The 22,116-nt window shown below is 44.1% G+C and overlaps 1 protein-coding gene across 6 annotated transcripts in view; it reads left to right on the forward strand.

The window, feature by feature from the left end:
- The window catches only part of PRICKLE1 (prickle homolog 1 (Drosophila)), a 109,515-nt gene extending 88,218 nt beyond the window's left edge, over positions 1–21,297 (forward strand). For 5 of the 6 annotated variants that reach the window (XM_010860753.1, XM_010860756.1, XM_010860752.1 and 2 more), the window contains exons 2-8: positions 9,548–9,732; positions 11,415–11,528; positions 12,314–12,451; positions 13,037–13,240; positions 14,496–14,682; positions 15,581–16,444; positions 19,015–21,297. In XM_010860753.1, the coding sequence (XP_010859055.1) occupies positions 9,598–9,732; positions 11,415–11,528; positions 12,314–12,451; positions 13,037–13,240; positions 14,496–14,682; positions 15,581–16,444; positions 19,015–19,877 (2,505 nt within the window). In that variant the 5' untranslated portion in view covers positions 9,548–9,597 and the 3' untranslated portion in view covers positions 19,878–21,297. The remainder of the gene's footprint in view (positions 1–9,547; positions 9,733–11,414; positions 11,529–12,313; positions 12,452–13,036; positions 13,241–14,495; positions 14,683–15,580; positions 16,445–19,014) is intronic. The other variant, XM_010860755.1, reaches the window with a different exon arrangement.
- Positions 21,298–22,116: the final 819 nt, after the last annotated feature.

The raw sequence follows: 22,116 nt of genomic DNA on the forward strand, positions 1-22,116 counted from the left end.
GGGCTGAATGCTGAGGCTACGCGGAGGGTTTCGCGTCGGAGGCTGGGGATAGACGCGGGGACCCGCGGTCGCTCGGTGCCGCCGTCCAGCGGTGGAACGAGTGCGGACCCCGGTGAGGAGGTCACGCTGCCCCGAGGGCGGCGCGGGGGCCTCGAAGGCTCCGGGCGTCGAGGAGCTGCCCTCACGGGGCTCTCGCCGGCGCCGAGAAGGGCTCGTCTCCTCGCCTCGGGATGTGGAGCTGGGCGTCTAAGTGCGGGAGGCCGCGGAGGCGGAGGAGCCCGGGCCCGAGTCGGACCCGCGGCCCGGGCGCCCCCTGGCGGCCCGAGCAGCCGGCGCCGCGCGGAGGGTGGGCTTGCGGGCTCCGGCTCCGGGCGTTCCTGAGGCGGACGCGGAGGGCCCGGCGGAGCCCCGCAGCCCGTCCCCCGCGGCCCACCTCGAATTAGCCCCCTGGGTTTTAACGAAGGACGGGGTGATATCCTCTCCTCGACTCCTCTCCCGCGGCCTTTTTAAAAACCTCGGGTTTTCACATTAATCTGTGTCAGTATAAGTCAGGCTATGTGTGGAATTTGTTTTTACAACTCGAGTCTTGTGACTTCTCAAACACTTTCTTGAAGTGTTTTCTCTGGAAACTTGTTTCAAATGAGGGCTGTGAGTTTCACAAAGAGGAGTGTTGTTCGGGAGCCAACAGGTGACGGGGTGAAACCCGAGTCTGTGTGTACATTGGAGTCAAGTCTGGCTGCCGTTTCCTTGGGCCGCCGTTGAAAATGGAAATTCAAAAAGTCAATAGGAGACTTGAATACGATTTTGAGAAAATATCTGCGACTCCCATTATGGAAAATAATGAATTCATTAGACAGCGCCTCGCGCCGCCCGCCTCACACCGTGGCCTGCCCTTTGGATTTTGCCTTACAGGCCGGCTTACAGCCAAATAACCTGACCCCCCGAAGCGCCGCTCTGGCAAAGGACCGTGCTTTGTCATCAGGTTTCCTCCTTTTGTTAAGCAGTCTGTCTTACTGTCGTGGAATGTATTTGTGCATGAAATTAGCCTGCTTTGAAACCCTGCAGAGTGCCACATTTCCTCTTGGAAAAATAGATAGCTTCTTGGCACTGGTGTGGTGCCTGTCGGGCCACTCAGCTATCGGAAAATGTACAAGTTGAATGGAGGTTTACCTGGAAAATACAGAAAAAGCCAAAGGGCTCATGGCCTGATGTCACTAATTGCTGGTATGAAGTCCTTTTAGTCAAGGAATGTTTCATAAGCAATATCTTCGGATACCTTCGTTTTTATTTTACAGTTATTGTGATTCATTTCAGAATAAGTACAATTGGGTTGGGCTCTGTTGGCCAGGACTTTCTTATTGTCTTTAGCAGACAATAGGCTTGAGTGCTCTTTATGTGAAAACTTAAAAGAGATTACAGTTTAGTAATGTTTGCTATGAAATTCAAATCTTGATTGTAATAGTTTTGAGACCTATGGCTTTTGTAGATTTCTGACTTTTTTTTTTTTAAGCTAAGGACACCATAAAACTAGGGTATATATATCTGTGTGTGTGCACACGAGCATGAGTGTGCTTGGATGTGTGTGTGTGTGTGTTGTGAACAATGGAAGTGTTACAGGATTCCCTACTACCAAATGAGTCTGTAGTTAAATTTAACTCACCTGCATATTTAGCCTGGCTGAATTAGAGCAGATCTTGAGTGGGTGTGTGTGACCCGAATCTTCTATGTACCAAGGCCTTGTTAACAAGCAGTTAAACAAAGAAGTTGTTAAGCAGCTTGTGGCCCACAGGATGACACTTAGCAGCAGGGGACACTTAGGGAATGTTAGCCCAACTGACTTCACAAATCAGTATCTGTTCTGGTTTCTGGTGATCAAAGGACTTTTAGCTTTCCTGGGCATGTCCACACCAGAAATAACTTTTTCCTAAGGATCCTGCAATGCTGCGGGTAGTCTTCTCATAGGAACTAAGGTGGAATTTCATTAGAAAATGTATTTGTAATTAAGGGTATGACCTTAGACTTCATTAGTCAATGGCCAGCACTGAAAATTATTCTGTTTTCTATTTGCATGATTTTGATTTGATTCGGTGACTTGGTCCAAGAAAATGATGAATAATAGGAACCATACCAGCACTGATGCACAGTTATAGCCTCGATGTGAATCTGATTGAACTCATTCATCTCAATGCTCTCAAATCCTCACTCCCTGCTGACTTGCCTAGACAATATTTCCATATTGGTGCATTGTTTTTCAATCACCTAGGACTCAGAACCCTCTTTGACCCAGTTTTCCTCTTTCTTATTGGTTCCTTTTACTTTCTCTTCGCATGCTACTACCTTTAGGCTCTCTTGATGACGGTGGGCTAGTAGGCCCCTTCCAGGTTCCTTTTCTCTTCTCTGACCATCACTGTCATATTAATTGTAAGACCAAGAAGGGAAACTTCCTACTTATCTGCCTTTTGTCCTTTTCCTTGTCTATAGGGTTTAGTCCAAAGTCTTCTGCTTGAGATGTGCAGTTATTCAGTGGTACCATTGTCATCTAGGAAGAATGTGTCTTTCAGCAAAACATTGACCATTTACTGCCTCTAGACTTTCATATGCTATGTTGACTTGTTAAGATTTTTAGGGAAAAATAGTAAAGGCTCACTTATGTATATGTCAAGGTCAATCAAAATAATAATCCTTAACTATCCTAGAGGCAGCATATAGCTCAGTAGAAAATAAATGATCTCCAAGTGGCCAAAATAGCATAGCAAAATAATAAGGCAGTTTTTTAGTTTGAATAACACCTTCACATACTGTATTTTATCTTAAACAGTGATTGCTGTGCTTATGGGAGGAACGCTAAGCCCTTGTCCATATAATAATGGACAGCATAATAACAATAATTGACAGCATAATTATTCTATGTACTTGTGGACAAACTTTTCAAACTGTAATTGCCTAATTTATAGAACATTGAAAGCAACAAATTAAAGTCATGTGTCTGCTGCTACTGCTAAGTCACTTCAGTCGTATCCGACTCTGTGCGACCCCATAGACGGCAGCCCACCAGGCTCCCCCATCCCTGGGATTCTCCAGGCAAGAACACTGGAGTGGGTTGCCATTTCCTTCTCCAATGCATGAAAGTGAAAAGGGAAAGTGAAGTCACTCAGTCGTGTCTGACCCTCAGCGACCCCATGGACTGCAGCCTTCCAGGCTCCTCCATCCATGGGATTTTCCAGGCAAGAGTACTGGAGTGGGGTGCCATTGCCTTCTCCGAGTCATGTGTCTGGAGCCATGCAATTCTGGACATCAGCTCTGCATTGTGAGATAGTCCTCAGCTCATCCTTGAGGATGGTTCCCAGGCTGTTCCCAGCTGGATGGCTGACTTAGAGCTCCTTTTGTTTAAACTCCTAAAACCAGTGTTCTTTACACTGTTCATCTTCTACTCAAAATGAAAACAAATGATCAGCCAAAGGCTAAATCATGTATAGTTTACACACACCACCAGTATTAAAGAAAGCAAGGAAATTCCAAATGAAATTTGAAAACATTCTTATCACAGCAGGTACTTAAAAAAAAGTTCCAGCTTTTAATGGAATGAATGTCAGTTGCCTTGTTTTTTGATGTTTCTCAGAACGATTCAGTAATGGTCCTTAAATATAAGGATGAATAAATGAGTGGAGTAGGTGAATCTGGAAAATAAATTTCATAAAGGACTCCTCCTTAAATGATTGAATTTGGGGAACAAGTGCCAGCTCACAGCCTCATAGCACCAGTAGGGGCTCCTGATTTCTGCTCTGTGTCAGACACCTGGAAAGATCCTGCCATGCTCCATAGACCGTTTACACATGCAGTGTGTGTGTCTCTGTCTTAGTGTCTGTCTGCCAGAGATTTTATGTAGATAACTAGATTTTATCTAGTTATTCTGACCTCACTCCAAGGGAGCTAGGAATGGTGGCCAATAATTTATCAATACTGTTTGCCCTTCAGGAGGCTGGAGTGTCCTGAACTCAAAAAGAAGATGAAGCTCCCCTGTCAGTGTTCAGTCTTTGTTACTAACGAGTTCTCATTTTGGATGTCACTGGTCAGCTTCCAGATGTATGTAATCAGAGTGAAAGGAACAGTGCCAATTGGTACAACTCATTGATAACTTCAATTCTTTATGTTTGTTTATTTTATTCTTTAAAAACTGTCACATCCTTAGGCCATCTTTGGAAGGAAAATAGTTGCTGTTTGAAAGAACCAGGCCCCACAATAGCCTGAGGACTTGGGGGCGGAGCTATCTGAATGCCCAGGGCAACAAGTTGCCTTCCCTCAGCTCTGCTCCTTTCCCCCAGGTCAGGTGTTCTTTTGACAGGTATATGATGATTGAGAAGCCATACATCTGTGAGCTGTTTGTCTCTGAATCTTTTTAAATGGTGAGAAGTAGCTATTTAACTATCTTGAAGGAAAAAGGAAAAGAAAGGACAAAGCAGGGGAAATGGGATTCTTCCACTTTAGAATCCTCATCTTTCTAGGAATAAGCATCTCATCTCTCCTTACCCAGCCTCGGGCCTCTTTGACATGTTATTAGCTTTAAGATATTGCTTCCCCTGCACATTTCCTTCATGGTCAGACTCAAACTGTTTTACTTCTTTTCTCTGCCTTATCAGACTTATTTACATCCAGAATCATAAAGACATTGGAGAGGTAGGGCCACTACTGGTTCATTTCTTTAAGGGGCAAACCTTGTGTAGAATTGGTTAATGCATGATTGCTGTTCACTTGTGATTGAGTTCATTCCATTTATTGCCGCATTTCAAGACCAGGACAAGAAACCTGCCTCAGAATAAGCACAGAATATGATGATTTGAGCTATTCTGGCTTTTTATTCAATTTATTTTTGGCATCTAACATGGTATCTTGCACATAGTTTTATTTTTTTAAAATAAACTTTAAGATACCATGTTTAATTGTGGTTAAGTAAGAGAATGTAAAAAATATTTTCAAATGGTTCCCACAAAAGCGTGTGTGTATGTGTGTGGAGGAGGAGGATAAAGCAGATGAAGCATAATGTAAACAATTGATGAGTCTGGGTAAAAGGCTGCCTAAGTTTGTTCCTTACTCTTCTTACAACTTCTCTGAAGTTTGAAATTACAGCAAAATAAAAATTTACAACAGTAAATAATATACAAAATAAATATGAGACACAGGACAGGGCCAGCTTTGTCTGTGTAACTGTGGTTCTGCCAAAAAAAAGTTTTGTTTTATATCAAACCCCAAAATTCAATTTTTAAAAAATATTTATTTATTCATTTACTTGGCTGTGTCCAGTCTTAGTTGTTGGGTCTTCTGGTGCAGCTCAGCATGTGGGATCTTAGTTCCCCTACCAGCGATCGAACCTACATCCCCTTCATTGGGAGGTGGGTTCTGAACTACTTAACCACGAGGGAAGTCCTATTTCAATTATTATTCAACTTACTTGCAGACTTGGTTTGTTGATCTGTTTCACATGATTAGTCTTGAGAGACAATACCTGGAAATAGAATGAATAGGATTTTCCTATTAGATCTAATTCAGCAATGGTTTCATGTTTGGCCTAAAAGATATTTAATAGTATTTTGGCAAAAAGCAAATGCAGCCACATGAAGATGTCATTAGGAAGACCCTTTCTCATCACCCAGAGCATAAGCAATGGCCAGGCTTCCCTCTTTTCTCTTGTGCTACAAAGTAAATACCATGTAGCCATGTAAATGTCTACATAGGGGATATTTATGAGATCAAGAACCCTCCTCAGCAGTCAGTTTCTTGCATATGATGTAGTCTGAGACAGTGATATACTTAACAGTATACTTTCTGGGTCTGCTGACAAGCACAGGTAATTTATAAAAGAAAAATCTGACTTAAAGTTGTTATGCTGTCAAGTAGAGAAAAAGTAGCTGTGGCAATACAGCATCTCTACCACTGTCTGATAAGTAGGAGGTCACCGTGACTAAGCTGTACTTTTTTAATATTTGTTTTTGGACAGCTCTTAGACCTTACTAGTACATGTAATATTTTGTCATTTTAAGTAATTATCCTCTGATATAAAGGAAAAAGACATTCTCCAAATTAAAAGCTCTGAAACAACCCTTGGACTGCAAGGAGATCCAACCAGTCCATTCTAAAGGAGATCAGCCCTGGGTGTTCTTCAGAAGGAATGATGCTAAAGCTGAAACTCCAGTACTTTGGCCACCTCATGCGAAGAGTTGACTCATTGGAAAAGACTCTGATGCTGGGAGGGATTGGGGGCAGGAGGAGAAGGGGATGACAGAGGATGAGATGGCTGGATGGCATCACTGACTCGATGGACGTGAGTCTGAGTGAACTCCAGGAGTTGGTGATGGACAGGGAGGCCTGGAGTGCTGCGATTCATGGGGTCACAGAGTCGGACATGACTGAGCGACTGAACTGAACTGAACTGAAGCAACAGTTCATGAGGCCGTTGAATTTTTATGATCCTTTTGACTATATGAAAGTCTCCTTGAAATGCCCTCTCTGGGGGAGGTGGATGGGCCCGATCTGGTTGTGTCATCAGGCATGTCTGTGCTCCAGCAGTCTGACTACTTCACAAATGAAAAAGCTTCACCCAGGAGGCAGCGTGGAGTTGCAGGGGTTTAAGGTCACAGATGAACCGTGTTCTAAGGCAGCTGCCCTTGGGCAGGTGACCCATGGCCGATCACTCTGAGCCTCGGTTTCCTCCTCAGTTTTAAGCAGATACGCCCTCGTGGGGTTGTTTGATGTGGTAATCGGCTGTCACATCACTGATTATGCCAGGCTGGGCACAGAGGAGTGAGTGAGCTGTCAGAGTGCCAACAAAGGACACTGAGAGCCGCACCCATCTCACTCGTGCTCTTCAGCTCATCGCTTCACCATGAGTGCTGAATGACAGTTTGCAGCACAGTTTGAGGCGAGGCTGGTATGGCTGTGGGAGTTGCCGGCTGGAGACGCGGCTGGCACACCCAGGTGATTGGGAGCACGGGGACCGTGGCATCGAGTGCTGATTGCTTAGTATAGTATTTACTGTACAGTTGCCACCAAAGGCTGATCAGGAATGTAGCCATAAGAATAATTCAGCTCTTTGGCAGTCTGCATCTTTGTGCTAGTATGGAAAATTCATTTGTCTTAATTTGTGGTGTTTTCTCTTGTTTTAAAATACAATGACATTTAATTTTTAGGTTCTGCTTAATATTTATGTTCTTGGTAAGTCTGTGCAGAGCACGTACCTTCAAGTCTCCCTTTTCAGCCATATTTGGCAAAGGACAGACATGCATAGTTCATGATTTGGGTTCAATAGCATTGAAGGCACCCTTTCTCCTAGTGGGGTGTTTTGAGTCATGAATTAAATTCTTATCCTCTGTTCTTCTCCCTTTGATATGCAGTTGTTATTTTTTTCAAAACAAAAGGGAAAGAGTAGATCCAAGAAGTGCTCTGACTTTCATTAACACATCCTTTTTTATTGAATGGTAAGAGGAATGTGTCGATGTTTAGAAAGCCTCCCCTCAGTTGAGCCATGAATGAAGTGCACCTGCGTGAAATGATGTCTTGTGTAAAAGGTCAGTTCCCCCCAGTGGTGGGGCAGGAAATGAGGTCAGCTTTACTTTTTGTTCAGGGTGAAGGAAAGTTAAGTTTATTAGTTGGAATACTGTCTTCTGTGTGGCATTACTCCTTTTTCTAATAAAGATTGTACCTTTTGGGTGCTTGGTGCCCCCCCCCTTTTGTGAACTGTTAGAATTTTAAAATTTTAGTGTCCTTTGATTCATCAAAGAAAAGTCATAAGTTTTCGTACTCATAGGATTTAATAGGTAACATGTTCTAACACTTGTAAGTAAGTAGCGTTGCACTGAGAGTGTCACTGACAAATGACTGTCAGGCTGACAGTGTTTTTCCTACCTGTTGAAGCAAATGAGAGGATCATTTAAAGCAGAAGAATTTTCAGAAGTCCCATGTATTAGACTTGCTGCAGTGTGACTAGACTCTGGCTTTTAGCTGTGTGACCTTGGGCAAGTCATTTCTTAGAAATATTCATTGAAAGGACTGATGCTGAAGCTGAAACTCCAATACTTTGGTCACCTGATGCAAAGAACTGACTCGTTGGAAAAGACCCTGATGCTGGGAAAGATTGAAGGCAGGAGGAGAAGGGGTCAACAGAGGATGAGATGGTTGGATGGCATCACTGACTCGATGGACATGAGTTTGAGCAAGGTCCGGGAGTTGGTGATGGACAGGGAAGCCTGGCATGCTGCAGTCCATGGGGTCACAAAGAGTCGGACACGACTAAGCAACTGAACTGAATTACCTGTAAATTTCTTTTTTTTGTTGCTGTTGTTGGAGAGAAGTATAAAAGGCTGCATCTGATCCTGAAAGTCTTCTATCTTTTTTTCATCTTAGTGACTGGGAATAGGGGATGATTTTTAAGAACCAGAAGTAACTCAGAAGGGACATGCATGGTGATAACAAAGTTCTTAGGCTGTAGGTCAGGACTGCTGTCTAAACACTTATAGGCCTTCATCTGAGGAGACTTTTCAGAGCTGGGTTTATACCTCATGTGTCCAGCAGCAGGTTGAGAGCATGTCACACACAGTAGGTGGGTGGTGGTGTGGTAGTTTAGTCACTAAGTTATGTCCCACTTTTTTGCAACTCCATGGACTGTAGCCCACCAGGTTCCTCTGTTCATAGAATTTTCCAGGCAGGAATACTGGAGTGGGTTGCCATTTCCTTCTCCAGGGCGTCTTCCTGATCCAGGGATTGAACCTGGGTCTCCCTGCATTGGCAGGCAGATTCTTTACCGACTGAGCCACCAGGTACTACAGAGCTTTTCATTTGAAAGCCTGCCATTAACACAGTTCAATGCTTATAGTCACCGCGCTGGATTTTATTTTAACCTAGTGCTCAGATTCAGTGACTTTCTTATGAAGGAACTCATTAATGAATGTCTGGCTGACTGTAGCCCATGGATATAAAGGCTTGTGAATTTAATGTGCTGTGTAAGAATTTAACTGTGCTGTTTCTTCTCCCTGAGTAAACGAAGTTCAGTGCCTCTCAGACTTTATTGGAAACTTGAAACCTAAGCAGTGTGGCCCAGCCGACCCACTCTGTACTGGCAGGCAGCATGCCTCCGCTGGGAAGATGAGTCAGGAGATGCTGGGAAGCAACTTGGGTGGCTGGAGCAATCCTTTCACAGCGCATAGGAGCGGACAAGGCGGGAGGCTCGAACCCAACTCCTGGGCTCCGCAGGGATTCATTTGTGGGAAGTTAGTTAGCAGTGCAATTTTCTTGAGAACTTTTTTAATGAACAGTGTGTAGAGAAGTACCTTTTAAAGGCATCTGAAGATAAACTAGTTTGGCTGAGCTGCTAACGGGCCTCTTTCCGCATCGTGCAGCCGTAGTTTTTAAGATCTGGGGGCCTGAGGGCGGTGACACTGGTCATTTGGTCCCTTTCTCTGGGCCCCAGTGTGTGTACATACGTGTTCAATAAAAGCTCTTGGAGGGTAAGAGTCATGACTTCAGATTCATCTCTTTGATTGTCTTATATTGCTCACAGCAGCCACGGTCTGATGTCCTGTGACTGAGAAGCCAGCTGTTGACTCTGTTATGATGCCTTTGGAGATGGAGCCCAAAATGAGCAAACTTGCCTTTGGATGCCAGCGGAGCTCCACATCGGATGATGACTCGGGCTGCGCACTGGAGGAGTACGCCTGGGTACCCCCAGGCCTCAGACCCGAGCAGGTGGGAACCACATCGTCCACTTTTCTGGTTTTCAGTGTGATTTAAGGTCTTTGGTGTTCTGTTTTTTAGTGATCAGACGTCACTGCCTCAGTGACATGCTGTGTCCTCGGGCCTTACTCTTTTTTCTGATGGTTTTGCTTTTTTAAGTCACACTTAGTTTCTCAATGAAAGTCTCCAATCCCTTTCATACTCTTGGGTCCAGAAGGATGCTGTTTTTGCCCTGATGAGTGAAACCCAGAGTGCTGCCTTTGCCTTTGTTATGTGGATTTCTGACTTAGGTGTCCCTTTGGAGAGAGTGGGAGGAATTTACTAACCTTTTGAAAAACTTCAGTAACAACAAAAAGGTAATGAAAGAAAAGGGGAAAGTTTCTCTGGCAGTTCTCTGCAGTGCCTGGGCTTTGGAAGAGAGGAGACAGAGCTGTGAGGCCATTTCAGAGTCACTGCTTAAATAGACCTTTGATAACCTTGCACAGGAAAGATTCTGTCACCACACCATGTGAATCGGAAAAAAAATTAAAGAGCTAATTTTGTGCTTTGTTGTATTGTTATTTTAAGGAAGATGAGAACATTATGTGTACCTGTTTTTATCTTCCCAATATCCTTATAATGATGAACTTGTTAAAAAATTGCTGGTGACGGACACAGGGGCCAAGGTAGTTTGAAACAAGGGGAGGCAGTTGGGCTCCTGAGTTACGGTTGTGTTTCCCGTTTGGTGGGCACCCCCTTGAGAAGAGGGGTTTCCGATTCATCCTGGGCCTCACACAGTGCCTGGTACACACATAGCTGGTGTTTAGCATTTACAGCCCTACAAGCTCTGGTGGCTGATACACTGGGACATGGGGGAGAGCTGGACTCCAGGTAGGAACGCAGTGTTTCGACAGACCTTTAAGAGAGAGCCCTTTCTGCAGCTTCGGAGGGTAGGTTTGTGAGATCTTGAAATATTGAAGCAGACAGGCCCCAAATTCCTTAGTCTTCTCATTTCTTGAATCATTTTCATTCTTCCTCAGCACTGCAGCATCCTTTGCAGCATTCATTAAGGGGTTTCCTTTAGATACAACAGAAAGAAAAAAAAAAATTCAAACAAAAATTGAGTTCTTTCAAAATGAACTAAGTACAGCTCATTATAGCTTCCCTCCAGTTGTTTGGGGGAAATTGACTCCAGGTATTTAGAAAACAGCACCCATGGAAGCAAAGAAAGCTGAAGCTTGAGAGAACCTGATAAGGGAGAGTTTACAAAGTTTAACAGAACAGCTTTTGTCTTTGCAACCTGTGAAATTCAGAGAGCAAATCCAGTGTGTTTGTGTAGTGGCTGGATTGTGGACAGTGTCACACAGCCTGTGTGGTCACTGCCAGTGTTCACTCAGCACTCTCTTGGCTGACCCTAGGGAGATCACTCAGGAATGGTAGCATTAAATGTGCATATTTTATGGTGTGTAATTTATAATACCCCTGATTGTTACTACAAATTACATTCCTGAAGAGCCCTTTAGCAGCTGGGTGCTAGCTAACTGGGGGTTTGCACGTCTTCTGGCCTGGCTCAGCTGGTCTTCTCATTAGCGGCCAGCAGCCACATCCTGTCAGAGGCTGGAGCCCTACCTAAAGGGCAGGGTAACTTCTCGGGGTGGACTGAGCTGAAGTGTTCGCTTCCTGTGTGCTGACGTCCTCCTCCCTCTCTCCCTCAGATCCAGCTCTATTTTGCTTGCTTACCAGAGGAAAAGGTTCCTTATGTTAACAGCCCTGGAGAGAAGCACCGAATTAAACAGCTTTTGTACCAGTTGCCACCACATGATAATGAGGTAAAAGAACAGGAAGAAGGCTAATTAGGAAAAAAAAAAATCCACCCTCAGCGTTGTGATGCCTCCCATAAACTTTAGACTCTTTTGCCTTTCTTCAGATAAAATTGGGCTGGAGAATACAGCTCTCCATTCTTCAAGAGAGAAAAGAGTGTCAGTGCAATAAACTTAACACAAGTTCGTTTTTTATAGTGTTTGCAGCCACCCACCAGTTATCAGGAACCTACAGATTCCTGCAATTTCTCCACCCCTTCGCCCAGTCAGAGCTGAATGGGGCTTTGGGCCTGCAGTGGGCTTGAGTGCCTGTAGAATGTATAATGAAGGTGGCAGGTAACCAGTTTAAACCTTTTGAAGAAAGCTTAATGCCTTAGGTTTTTTTTTTTAGCATCTCTGCTGATAAAAGTTTAAATTAAACTTTTCATCCTTTTTTTTTTAAAACAAATAAAGGACTTCTGCAGCAGTCCAGTGGTTAAGACTCCATGCTTCCAATGCAAGGGGTGTGGGTTCAGTCCCTGGTCGAGGAACTAAGATCCCACGTGCTGCATGGTGTGGCCAAAAAAAAAAAAAAGACAGACAGACTATTCCTTCAGATTGCATTTCACTTTTGCTAGAGAAGCTGCAAGATTTGTTGTCGTTTTAAAGGTATGGGGTCATTTTTAAAACTAGGGATTCATGAGGGCAGACCAGCTACACTTGCTGTTTTATTTCCTGAGACTCAATTCTGGAAATAAAAAATTGGTGAGGGAGGCTGTGTACATCAGAGGGTGCTTCTGTTTCCTTCTGTGAAGGTGCGGTACTGCCAGACTTTGAGTGAGGAGGAGAAAAAAGAACTTCAAGTGTTCAGTGCTCAGCGGAAGAAAGAAGCACTAGGAAGAGGAACAATTAAACTTCTGTCCAGAGCAGTAATGCACGCCGTGTGCGAGCAGGTAGCGAGTTCTGGGTGGAGGGGTGGTGACGTCTTGGATCAGCTGCGGGGAGAGGTGGGAGGAAGCAGATAGCCAGGCCAGCATCGGTGTGAGCCCTAAAAACCCAAAAACTATGAGAAAGAAAAGTAACGTAGCTTAATATTAAATGGGGATTCATGTTTGCAACTGGCCACACTGCTGTGTGTATGGGGGAGGCAGCCCCTTAAGTAAACATGGGGTGAAATCCTAAGGTCCTGGCATGGAGGGCGGGGCTGGGGTGTGCCTCGTGTTCACAGGGACATAATATAGACGTTCAGGGCCTTTACTGCACATTCTTAGAGCAAGAATATATCCAATAGGAGGCCACCCCTGGAAAACCACTGCGAGTGTTCTCGGTGAGCAGTCCAGCGCGGTAGGTAGTAAAGCCGAGGCATGTTCACTCCAGTGGAGAGTGAGAGTTCTGCAGTGAAGAGCTGTTTAACCGCTAGAAGGAGGGAACAGAAATGAGTTTCCCTGAGAGATTTGGGATTGAGTGTTAAGTGGAAAAGGCAGAGACTGCAGTCATTGAAGAAGCATCGTTTTAAATTGAAATCCATTTGTTTTTAGTGTGGGTTGAAGATAAACGGAGGTGAGATTGCAGTGTTTGCCTCTCGAGCGGGCCCGGGAGTGTGCTGGCACCCATCCTGCTTTGTCTGCTTCACGTGCAGTGAGCTGCTGGTCGACCTCATCTATTTTTATCAGGATGGAAAAATTCACTGTGGCCGGCACCATGCTGAGCTGCTCAAACCCCGGTGCTCAGCATGTGACGAGGTAAAAAAGTTCATCCCTTAACACTGGGAAAAATAAGCTTCTAGTCAGCCAATATTCCACTGTTCACACCTCAGCCAAATAGAAGTCTCTGCTGCGTATGCTGTGTGTATATAGTTTTAAGATAACCCTGTACAGTGGTATAATGGAAACACATGCGGCTGATGAAGAGAAGGCAGCAGGTGTCTTTGTCCACTGACAAGAATGTCCTTGATGGATTGTGAGAAAAAAGCAAGTTGCAAGAAGAGTGTGTAACTATTGATCTTATTTTTGTCAAAGAGGGGAAGAACAAGACTGTATACATATTTGTAAACACTCAGAAACAGCGTGTAAAGACATACACTGAGTTCACAGTGGTTAACCCCTGGAGCATGTGTGGGAAGGGCTGGTGGTGTAAAATGAAGTTTTTCTACCTTAGGCTTTTTATTTTTAAGTAATTTTAGATTTACAGAAGAGTTGCAAAAATATCATGAAGAGTCCCTGTATACCCTTCTCCTAGCTTGTTAATTATCTTATGTAATCATGGTATATGCATCAAAACTAAGAAATTAACATTGTATAATATTTTAACTAAATCATAGACTTTATTTGGATTTCTTCAGTTTTTCTACTCGTGTCTGTGTTTTATTCTGACACCCCATCCAGGGAACCTCATTGCATTTATTCGTTATATCTCCCTAGTCTGCTTCAATCAGTAATAGTAAACTTCTTATTTTTATTTTCGTATATTTAAGTTTCTTTTATGATGTGCTATTTGAAAAGTTTTTGAAACCAAAAATATGGAAAAATCAAAAAGTCCTTAATCTGGAGATGGCCACCAGGTCCGAGGAAGCATTATCTGCATCAGTGCTGTTCACTCATCCAGCACCCAGATCACTGTAACTGGTGGCTCACAGCCACTTTAGTGAGTTTTGTTTTTTTTTTTTCTATTAAAAGGTACACAGGCCACTAAATTATTTCAGTGTTAATGTGTTCTTTGCCAGATTATGCCTGCAAAGTGTGCTTGAGGAGCAAAAATATGACCAAGTGTATTACTCCAATGTAGAATTCTGTAAGCATGCACTTGGTTTCTCTTTTTCAATGTTTTCAATTTCTGTTCTTGTTTTGTAGCTACATCGAGTTACATGTAAGCTTGGGGCTGTAAGAAACAAAAGATCCAGTGCCTGTCAGTTGCCCAGAAAACATGCATTTAACCTGGCCTTTAAAATCATTCAAAATGAATTTCTTTCATCCTGTGGTTTCTTGTTTCTCTTTAAAGATAATTTTTGCTGATGAGTGCACAGAGGCTGAGGGTCGGCATTGGCACATGAAACACTTCTGCTGCCTGGAGTGCGAGACGGTCCTGGGCGGGCAGAGGTACATCATGAAGGACGGCCGCCCATTCTGCTGCGGCTGCTTCGAGTCCCTGTATGCAGAGTACTGCGAGACGTGCGGGGAGCATATTGGTGCGTCTGTGGCCCAGCCTGCTTTGCCACTTACCCATCACTCTGTCTCTGATTATCCAGTGTTTTTTTCTTTCTTTTTGTTTTTGATGGAGGTACAGTTTATGTACAGTGAAATCTGAAAGATTTAAGTGTTTCGGTTTGATGAATTTTGATAAATGGGTGTAGACTGGATTCTCGTCTCCCCAGGCAGTTGTGATCTGTTAAGTCCCCATGAACATGATTATCTAATACCTAGCCACTGCTCCTGGAGATACAGTGAGTTAGTTCCTATGAGCCTGTGGTTGAAGCATTGTCATAAACCAGTCAAACAGATAATCTTGTTTCCTGTGTATTTTGGTTTAAAGACACCTTATTTAATATATGTTGTTGATTCATTAAATCGAACTCACAGTCAACAGCCCTGTACCACCTGCTTGGACAAAGCTCATCTGACCCGTGGATTGCCTCTGTGAGGCACGTCACAGCCTTCTGTGCTGAGCCACACTAGACAGCACTTCAGCTCTGTGCTGGGGCCATTTCAAACAAAATCACTAAGAGGAAGTGCAAACGTGGGAAAGAAAATGGGCCTGTGTGAGGTGTGAGCGCTGACACGAGAGGCAGCGCCCTCTCTCCTCAGCTGGGAGGCAGCAGCATCCCTTGACTCAAAGTTTCTGCCACTTTGCACATGTCTGCAAGTGACCTGGGAGACTCTGCAAGGATTCTGGAACTAAAAAGACATTTAGCACAGAGATCAATTTATAAATGAGAATTAACTACACCTGTGTAAGTCCCAGCTCTATCAAGATCCAGGACAGCCTCATCACCCTCAAAGGTGCCCTCATGCCCACAGTCTGTCTTTTCTTCTTCCTCTGTGTCAGGGCGGAACCATAACTTGTGATTCTTTCCTTTCTCGAAACAGGTGTGGACCACGCACAGATGACCTATGATGGGCAGCACTGGCATGCCACGGAGGCCTGCTTTTCCTGTGCCCAGTGCAAAACCTCTCTGTTGGGATGCCCCTTCCTCCCCAAACAAGGCCAGATTTATTGCTCGAAGACATGCAGCCTCGGTGAAGACGTGCATGCCTCCGATTCCTCTGACTCTGCATTCCAGTCAGCTCGATCAAGAGACTCCAGAAGAAGTGTCCGGATGGGCAAGAGCAGCCGGTCAGCAGATCAGTGTCGTCAGTCCCTCCTTTTGTCCCCTGCTCTGAACTATAAGTTTCCTGGCCTGTCAGGCAATGCTGACGACACCCTCTCTCGGAAGCTGGACGATCTGAGCCTTTCCAGGCAAGGAGCAAATTTTGTCAGTGAAGAATTTTGGAAAGGCAGAGTAGAGCACGAAACCCCCGAAGACCCTGAAGAATGGGCCGAGCATGAAGATTATATGACACAGCTCCTCCTCAAGTTTGGTGATAAAAGTCTCTTTCAGCAGCAGCCCAGTGAGATGGACATACGAGCCAGTGAGCACTGGATAGCTGATAACATGGTTAAAAATAAGACTGAGTTGAAGCAAAACAACCAGAGCCTTGCAAGTAAAAAATACCAATCTGATATGTATTGGGCACAGTCACAAGATGGACTAGGAGATTCAGCTTATGGCAGCCACCCGGGCCCTGCGAGCAGTCGAAGACTCCAGGAATTGGATCTGGACCATGGGGCTTCAGGATACAATCACGATCAAACACAGTGGTATGAAGATTCCCTGGAGTGCTTGTCAGACCTCAAACCAGAGCAAAGTGTTCGGGATTCTATGGATTCTTTGGCTTTGTCTAATATCACAGGTATGTAATCTGGGGATTATGGGGTATTTGAAAAAGGAGCCACTAAAAAGTTTATGCCAAAAGTTACAGTTCAGCAACCAGTAGGGGCTATGTTTTTTAAAACGGTAGACCATGGGAAGGAAGGTGTTTCAGTTAAATGCTACACACTGTAGCAAAACAACAGTGTATTAAACAACAGAGACACCACTTTGCTGACAAAAGTCTGTAGAGTCAAAGCTATGGTTTTTCCAGTAGTCATGTATGGATGTGAGAGCTGGATCATAGAGAAGGCTGAGCGCTGAAGAACTGATGCTTTCAAATTGTGGTACTGGAAGAGACTCTTGAGAGTCCCCTGGACAGCAAGGAAATCAAACCAGTCAATCCTAATGGAAATCAATCCTGAATATTCATTGGCAGGATTAATGCTGAAGCTGAAGCTCCATACTTTGGCCATCTGACGCGAAGAGCTGACTGGTTGGAAAAGACACTTATGCTGGGGAAGATTGAAGGCAGGAGGAGAAGGGGGCAGCAGAGGATGAGATGGTCAAATGGCGTCATTGACTCAATGGACATGAGTTTGAGCGAACTCCAGAAGATGGTGACAGACAGGGAAGCCTGGCATGCTGCAGTCTGTGGGCTTACAAAGAGTTGGACACAATTTAGCAACCGAACAGAACAGATAGCAAAGCAAACACTCACATACGTGTATGCGTACATATAAAATACATTTTCAGTACAGTCTCTGGGGACAGGTATTATTATCCCTGTTTTGAAGAGAAGAGATGAATTTATTGGGATGATGGAGTCTACATCTGTACTTGAAAGATATTGGACTCTTTGGATCATTCTGTATGAATTAAAGATACTAAAATCAATATGCATACTCCATAAGCACAGAACATTTTTTTTTTCCTGAATTGCCCTGTGGCAATAGATAGCTCAAAATTAGCTAAGTCTTTTTTTTTTTAAACCCAGATTATAAAATAATTTCACTTTAATGTTTTCAAAACACTTTTGTATCAGTTATCTACATTTCATCCTTACAATGACCCTGAGAGAGTGGATATTATTGCATTTTACAAATGTGGAAAGTTGAATTACCAAGAGACTAGAGAATTACCTGGCGTTCCAATGGGTAGGACTCAGTGCTTTCATTTCCATGACCCGGGTTCAATCCCTAGTTGAGGAACTAAGATCCTGCAAGCCACGTGGCGTGATCAAAAATACAAAAACAGAACACCAAAGAAACCAAGATGCTAAACGCCCAACTTTATATAAGTATTTAAAGATAAGGTTGATCCTAGACCCCAGTGCTCCTGAATCTTACACTTGCCGCAAGTTTTGGGTGCGGTTGTTGCTTGGTGAGTTTCATAGTTCAGCGAATGACACTAATCCTTTCATAAAGCTTACGTTACATTATAACATAGGCAGGAAAGGTTTGAGCAGCTGCCAGGAGGGCCCCAGGCCACGTGCTGGGCACAGAGGGTTAAGACAGCTACCCTCCTGACTTCAGCTGGGCTTGTCAACATTAAAGCCTGTAATTAAGGGGACTTAAGGAATGGTGGGTAAGACTAAATACTAAGCACCTCCTGTTTGCTAGACCATATGATAGGTGTTTCAACATTTAAATATCAAAAATAGGCAACATTTGGTATACATTGTTTTATTGCTGACTTTTCTTGACAATGATAGGCTCAAAAACAGGCTTTATTTAGAAACTGGGACGCTATGTAGCCACCAGTTGACAACAGTTCACAGCATTCCCTGTTGTTGCTTACCGTCAGCTGGGTTATGTCCATTTTGCTTAACTTGCCTGAGCCCTGTTATAACAAGGAGCACATCATCAGTTTTGAGCAAAGTTTTAAAATGAAATTAACCTGGAAGTGGAATATTAGTTTATGGATTGATGGAGCAGAAGATTGGATAAAGGCCTGGGTCAGGGGTTTGGCAAACTTTTTTCCATAAAAGGCTAGCTAGGACTTTCGGGACATCATAGTCTTTGTTGCAACTACTCAACTCTACATTGTGGAAAAAAACCATAGGCAGCAGAGAAGCAAACAGATTTATCTGGCCCAGTGAAACTCTATCCACACATAGGCTGTGAGCTGGATCTGGCCCTTGGGCTGTTCGACTACCAGTCCAGGTATAAGAGAAGACTAGTGTGGGCGTAAGAAGAGGGCCATAATAGTGGCCGTGTGCATGCAAAGGGAAGGACTGCTTTGAGAGAGATTCAGATAAACAGCTGCGTTAATGGATTGAGAGACAGAAGCTTCTATGTGTCATGTTAATAAATTAATGACAGAAGTGTTATGAAGAGATTTTAGTTTGGCTGCTCATCCCATGGGCTGTAACTCATGTTTGGCCCCCAAATGGCTGGGGCTTATAAGAGATGCTGGGCCACTTGTTTCAATGATAAAATTCATACCTCTTCTCGTTTAAGTATATATGTCTCTTGGTTTTGCCTAGTGATTATTCATCAGATATTGAAATTCAAGAGACTGCACTTCAAAATGCTTCTAAAGCTTGTTGGTAATCACTGTCAGAGTGTTAGGATTATTGATGGTCACGTCTTGTCTTGGCTTTTTTTTTAGGGGCTTCAGTGGATGGAGAAAGCAAGCCGAGGCCATCGTTGTATTCTCTGCAAAACTTTGAGGAAATAGAGACAGAAGATTGTGAGAAAATGAGCAATATGGGGACTCTGAACTCTTCCATGCTGCACAGGAGCACGGAGTCCTTGAAGAGTCTCAGTTCAGAGCTGTGTCCAGAAAAAGTCCTGCCCGAGGAGAAGCCTGTTCACCTGCCAGTGCTCCGAAGGTCCAAGTCTCAGTCCAGGCCACAGCAGGTCAAGTTTTCAGATGATGTCATCGACAATGGAAGCTATGAGAACATCGAAATCCGGCAGCCGCCCATGAGTGAGCGAACTCGGAGACGGGTGTACCATTTTGAAGAGAGGGGACCCAGGTCACACCACCATCGCCGCAGGAGAAGTAGGAAGTCCCGCTCAGACAATGCCCTGAACCTTGTCACAGAAAGAAAATACTCTCCCAAGGACAGGCTGCGGCTCTACACCCCCGATAACTACGAAAAGTTTATCCAGAATAAGAGTGCCCGGGAGATCCAGGCCTACATCCAGAATGCTGACCTCTATGGGCAGTACACCCATGCCACTTCTGACTACGCCCTGCAGAACCCGGGGGGGCCGCGATTTCTAGGCCTCTGTGGGGAGGACGACGACTCCTGGTGCTCCTCCTCCACCTCCTCCTCCTCTGACTCGGAAGAAGAAGGGTATTTTCTTGGACAACCAATTCCTCAGCCCCGGCCGCAGAGATACGCCTACTACACAGACGACCTTTCTAGTCCAGCTTCTGCACTCCCCACTCCTCAGTTTGGTCAGAGGACAACTAAATCCAAGAAGAAAAAGGGACACAAGGGCAAAAACTGTATTATTTCTTAATGTAGTAGCTGCGGAGATTGTATTTAAACTTAGCCGTTAACCATCTTAAATCATATCTTTTTTCTTCCATAGGAAAGTTGCTAAAATAGATTCAAGTGCTTTGCCCATGTAAGTGAGACCCCGACTGCTGTTTACAGTGTCAGATTCACCTTTGGAAGGTGTGATTTCTCCACTTACCCTCCTTGGATGGTGCCAGGTAGACATGACCTTTTGTGTCTGTTGGGTGCATCACAATTTGATACAGCTGCTTTGGTCTCCAAACCTCAAGAGATCCGTAAGAAGCTGTTGAGAGGTGATTGGATGGGGTGTTGATTTTTAGACGGTGGAGAACTTGAGCCACCTTTGTCAAGCAATAGTGTTTGTCGTTTGTCTGCACCAGGTTGACCCAGGTCCTGACGGTCTGTCCAGTTGTGTGGCATGCACGTAGTCATGTGACCCAGCCAACACTGTGCATCCCCTTGTGCAAGGCCACCTCCTCCCCTTCCAGCCCTTATTAGCCAGGTAAACATTATATTAGCTCCAGCTACAGATCGGAAAGAACATTGCTATTTATAATGTAGTATTTCATAGACTTAAGTGTATTCCTAATTTAACGGTGCAAATATTAATGTACATACTGTACAGTTCAGATTTTAAAGCTGATATTTTTATATCCCTGAAATGTAAGATGTTTGTTACACTGCAGTGCTAGATTTGTTAGGGAACCAGAAACAGCATTTATGGATGAAATGATTGCTTGTATCTTAGTCAGGGTTTATAAGTTTAGATGGTCAAATTTATATACCCTGGTGATGGAAAGTTCTTTTTTATTTTTCAGTATTAAAAAGGCTCTGTATGCATGGTGGGGCTATGTAAATACTCTTTAAAACTATGGCCCTATTAATCTTACAAGTGTTATTTATGGGTCAAGCAATGTAAACTGTATAAATGTAAAAACAAACAAAAAAATCTTCCCACACATACCCCTGGAATATATGGTTAAAAACAAGGAGAAGCTGTTTGGGTGAATATTTTTTTCTCCTTGGGGATGGCAGGGGGTGCCTTTCCCGTTTTCAGCAAGGTAGTGATTATCTCAAGGAAAGAGACCAAAAAACTACAAGCATCTGCTCTCTATGGCAGAGTGCTTTGTAGGTTGATTCCTTTTCACCCCTCCCTTCCAGCTAATTCGTTGGCCTTTAACAGTAGTTTTGAAAACCGGGCCTTCTGGTTATGTTTTTCTTTTAAAATCTTTAAATTAGAGGATTCTGTGCTGCTGGCTGCTTAATCTGGGGTTCTGTTTCAAGGGGGAATTACATTGGATTTGAACTGACGAGCTAATACTTCAATGTGGGTCATTCTTGCACATGTTTCGGTCCTAACTTAGTGTCCTAGTGGTATCTCAGACCTTTAGGAAGGTATTTAATAAATGCTTAATCAATAACAAATGACCTTCCTGAACAAGCTCTCTTCAAACGCATCCAGACCATGTTCACTTTGCTGCTTTGAGTAGCCTTGCTGTTCTACCACTAGCAGACCAGCGTTTGACTCCTGCACGTCCACTTGCCCTGCTAGCCTGTATGAAATAGTAACTGAGGCACAGAGGCAGAGCTGCCCACGCGTACTGGTGTGGGAAAAGCTGCTGGGCCCTGCGAGGGCAGCCCTGAATCCAGTAGGAAAACCAGCAGTCAACAGCATCCCCTGTACTCACCCCTAGATAGGGCAAGGCTTGGTATTCAGGCTAGACAGAGCCCTTCAGAAACACGCCAGTGGGGGAGAGCTCTTTTCTCAATAACTTCATTATCATCTCCCTGTTCTGATTCATTGTAAAAACAGCATTGCAAAGAAAATGCACGCACATGGTTTAAAACAAGCGAAAGACATGGAGTACCTCCTTTCCACTCCGCTTCCCTTGGTTCCCCTCCCTGGAGGTAACCACTGTTACCCATTAGTTGTGCATCCTTCAGCTGTTCAAAGCATATTTACATTACTGTAGCTTTTTAAAATGGCAGGAAACTAGACCAGCTAAGACCTGCTTTTCTCACTTCACACGTGGCTATTCCCCCTCAGTGTGTATAGGTCTACCTCACTGTGTTCTTGCAATGACTTCATAGTAGTCTACTTTTGGATATACTGTACTTTATTTCACCAGTCCCTTGGTGGTGGGCTTCAGTGTTCTCATAGACACTTTATCCTTCATTGGCACATATGCACATAAATTCTGAGTAGCATGGTTACTGGGAGAAGGGTTATGCATTTATAA

This window comes from Bison bison, unplaced genomic scaffold (assembly GCF_000754665.1).
Source record: "Bison bison bison isolate TAMUID 2011002044 unplaced genomic scaffold, Bison_UMD1.0 scf7180017864470, whole genome shotgun sequence".
Lineage (NCBI taxonomy): Eukaryota > Metazoa > Chordata > Mammalia > Artiodactyla > Bovidae > Bison > Bison bison.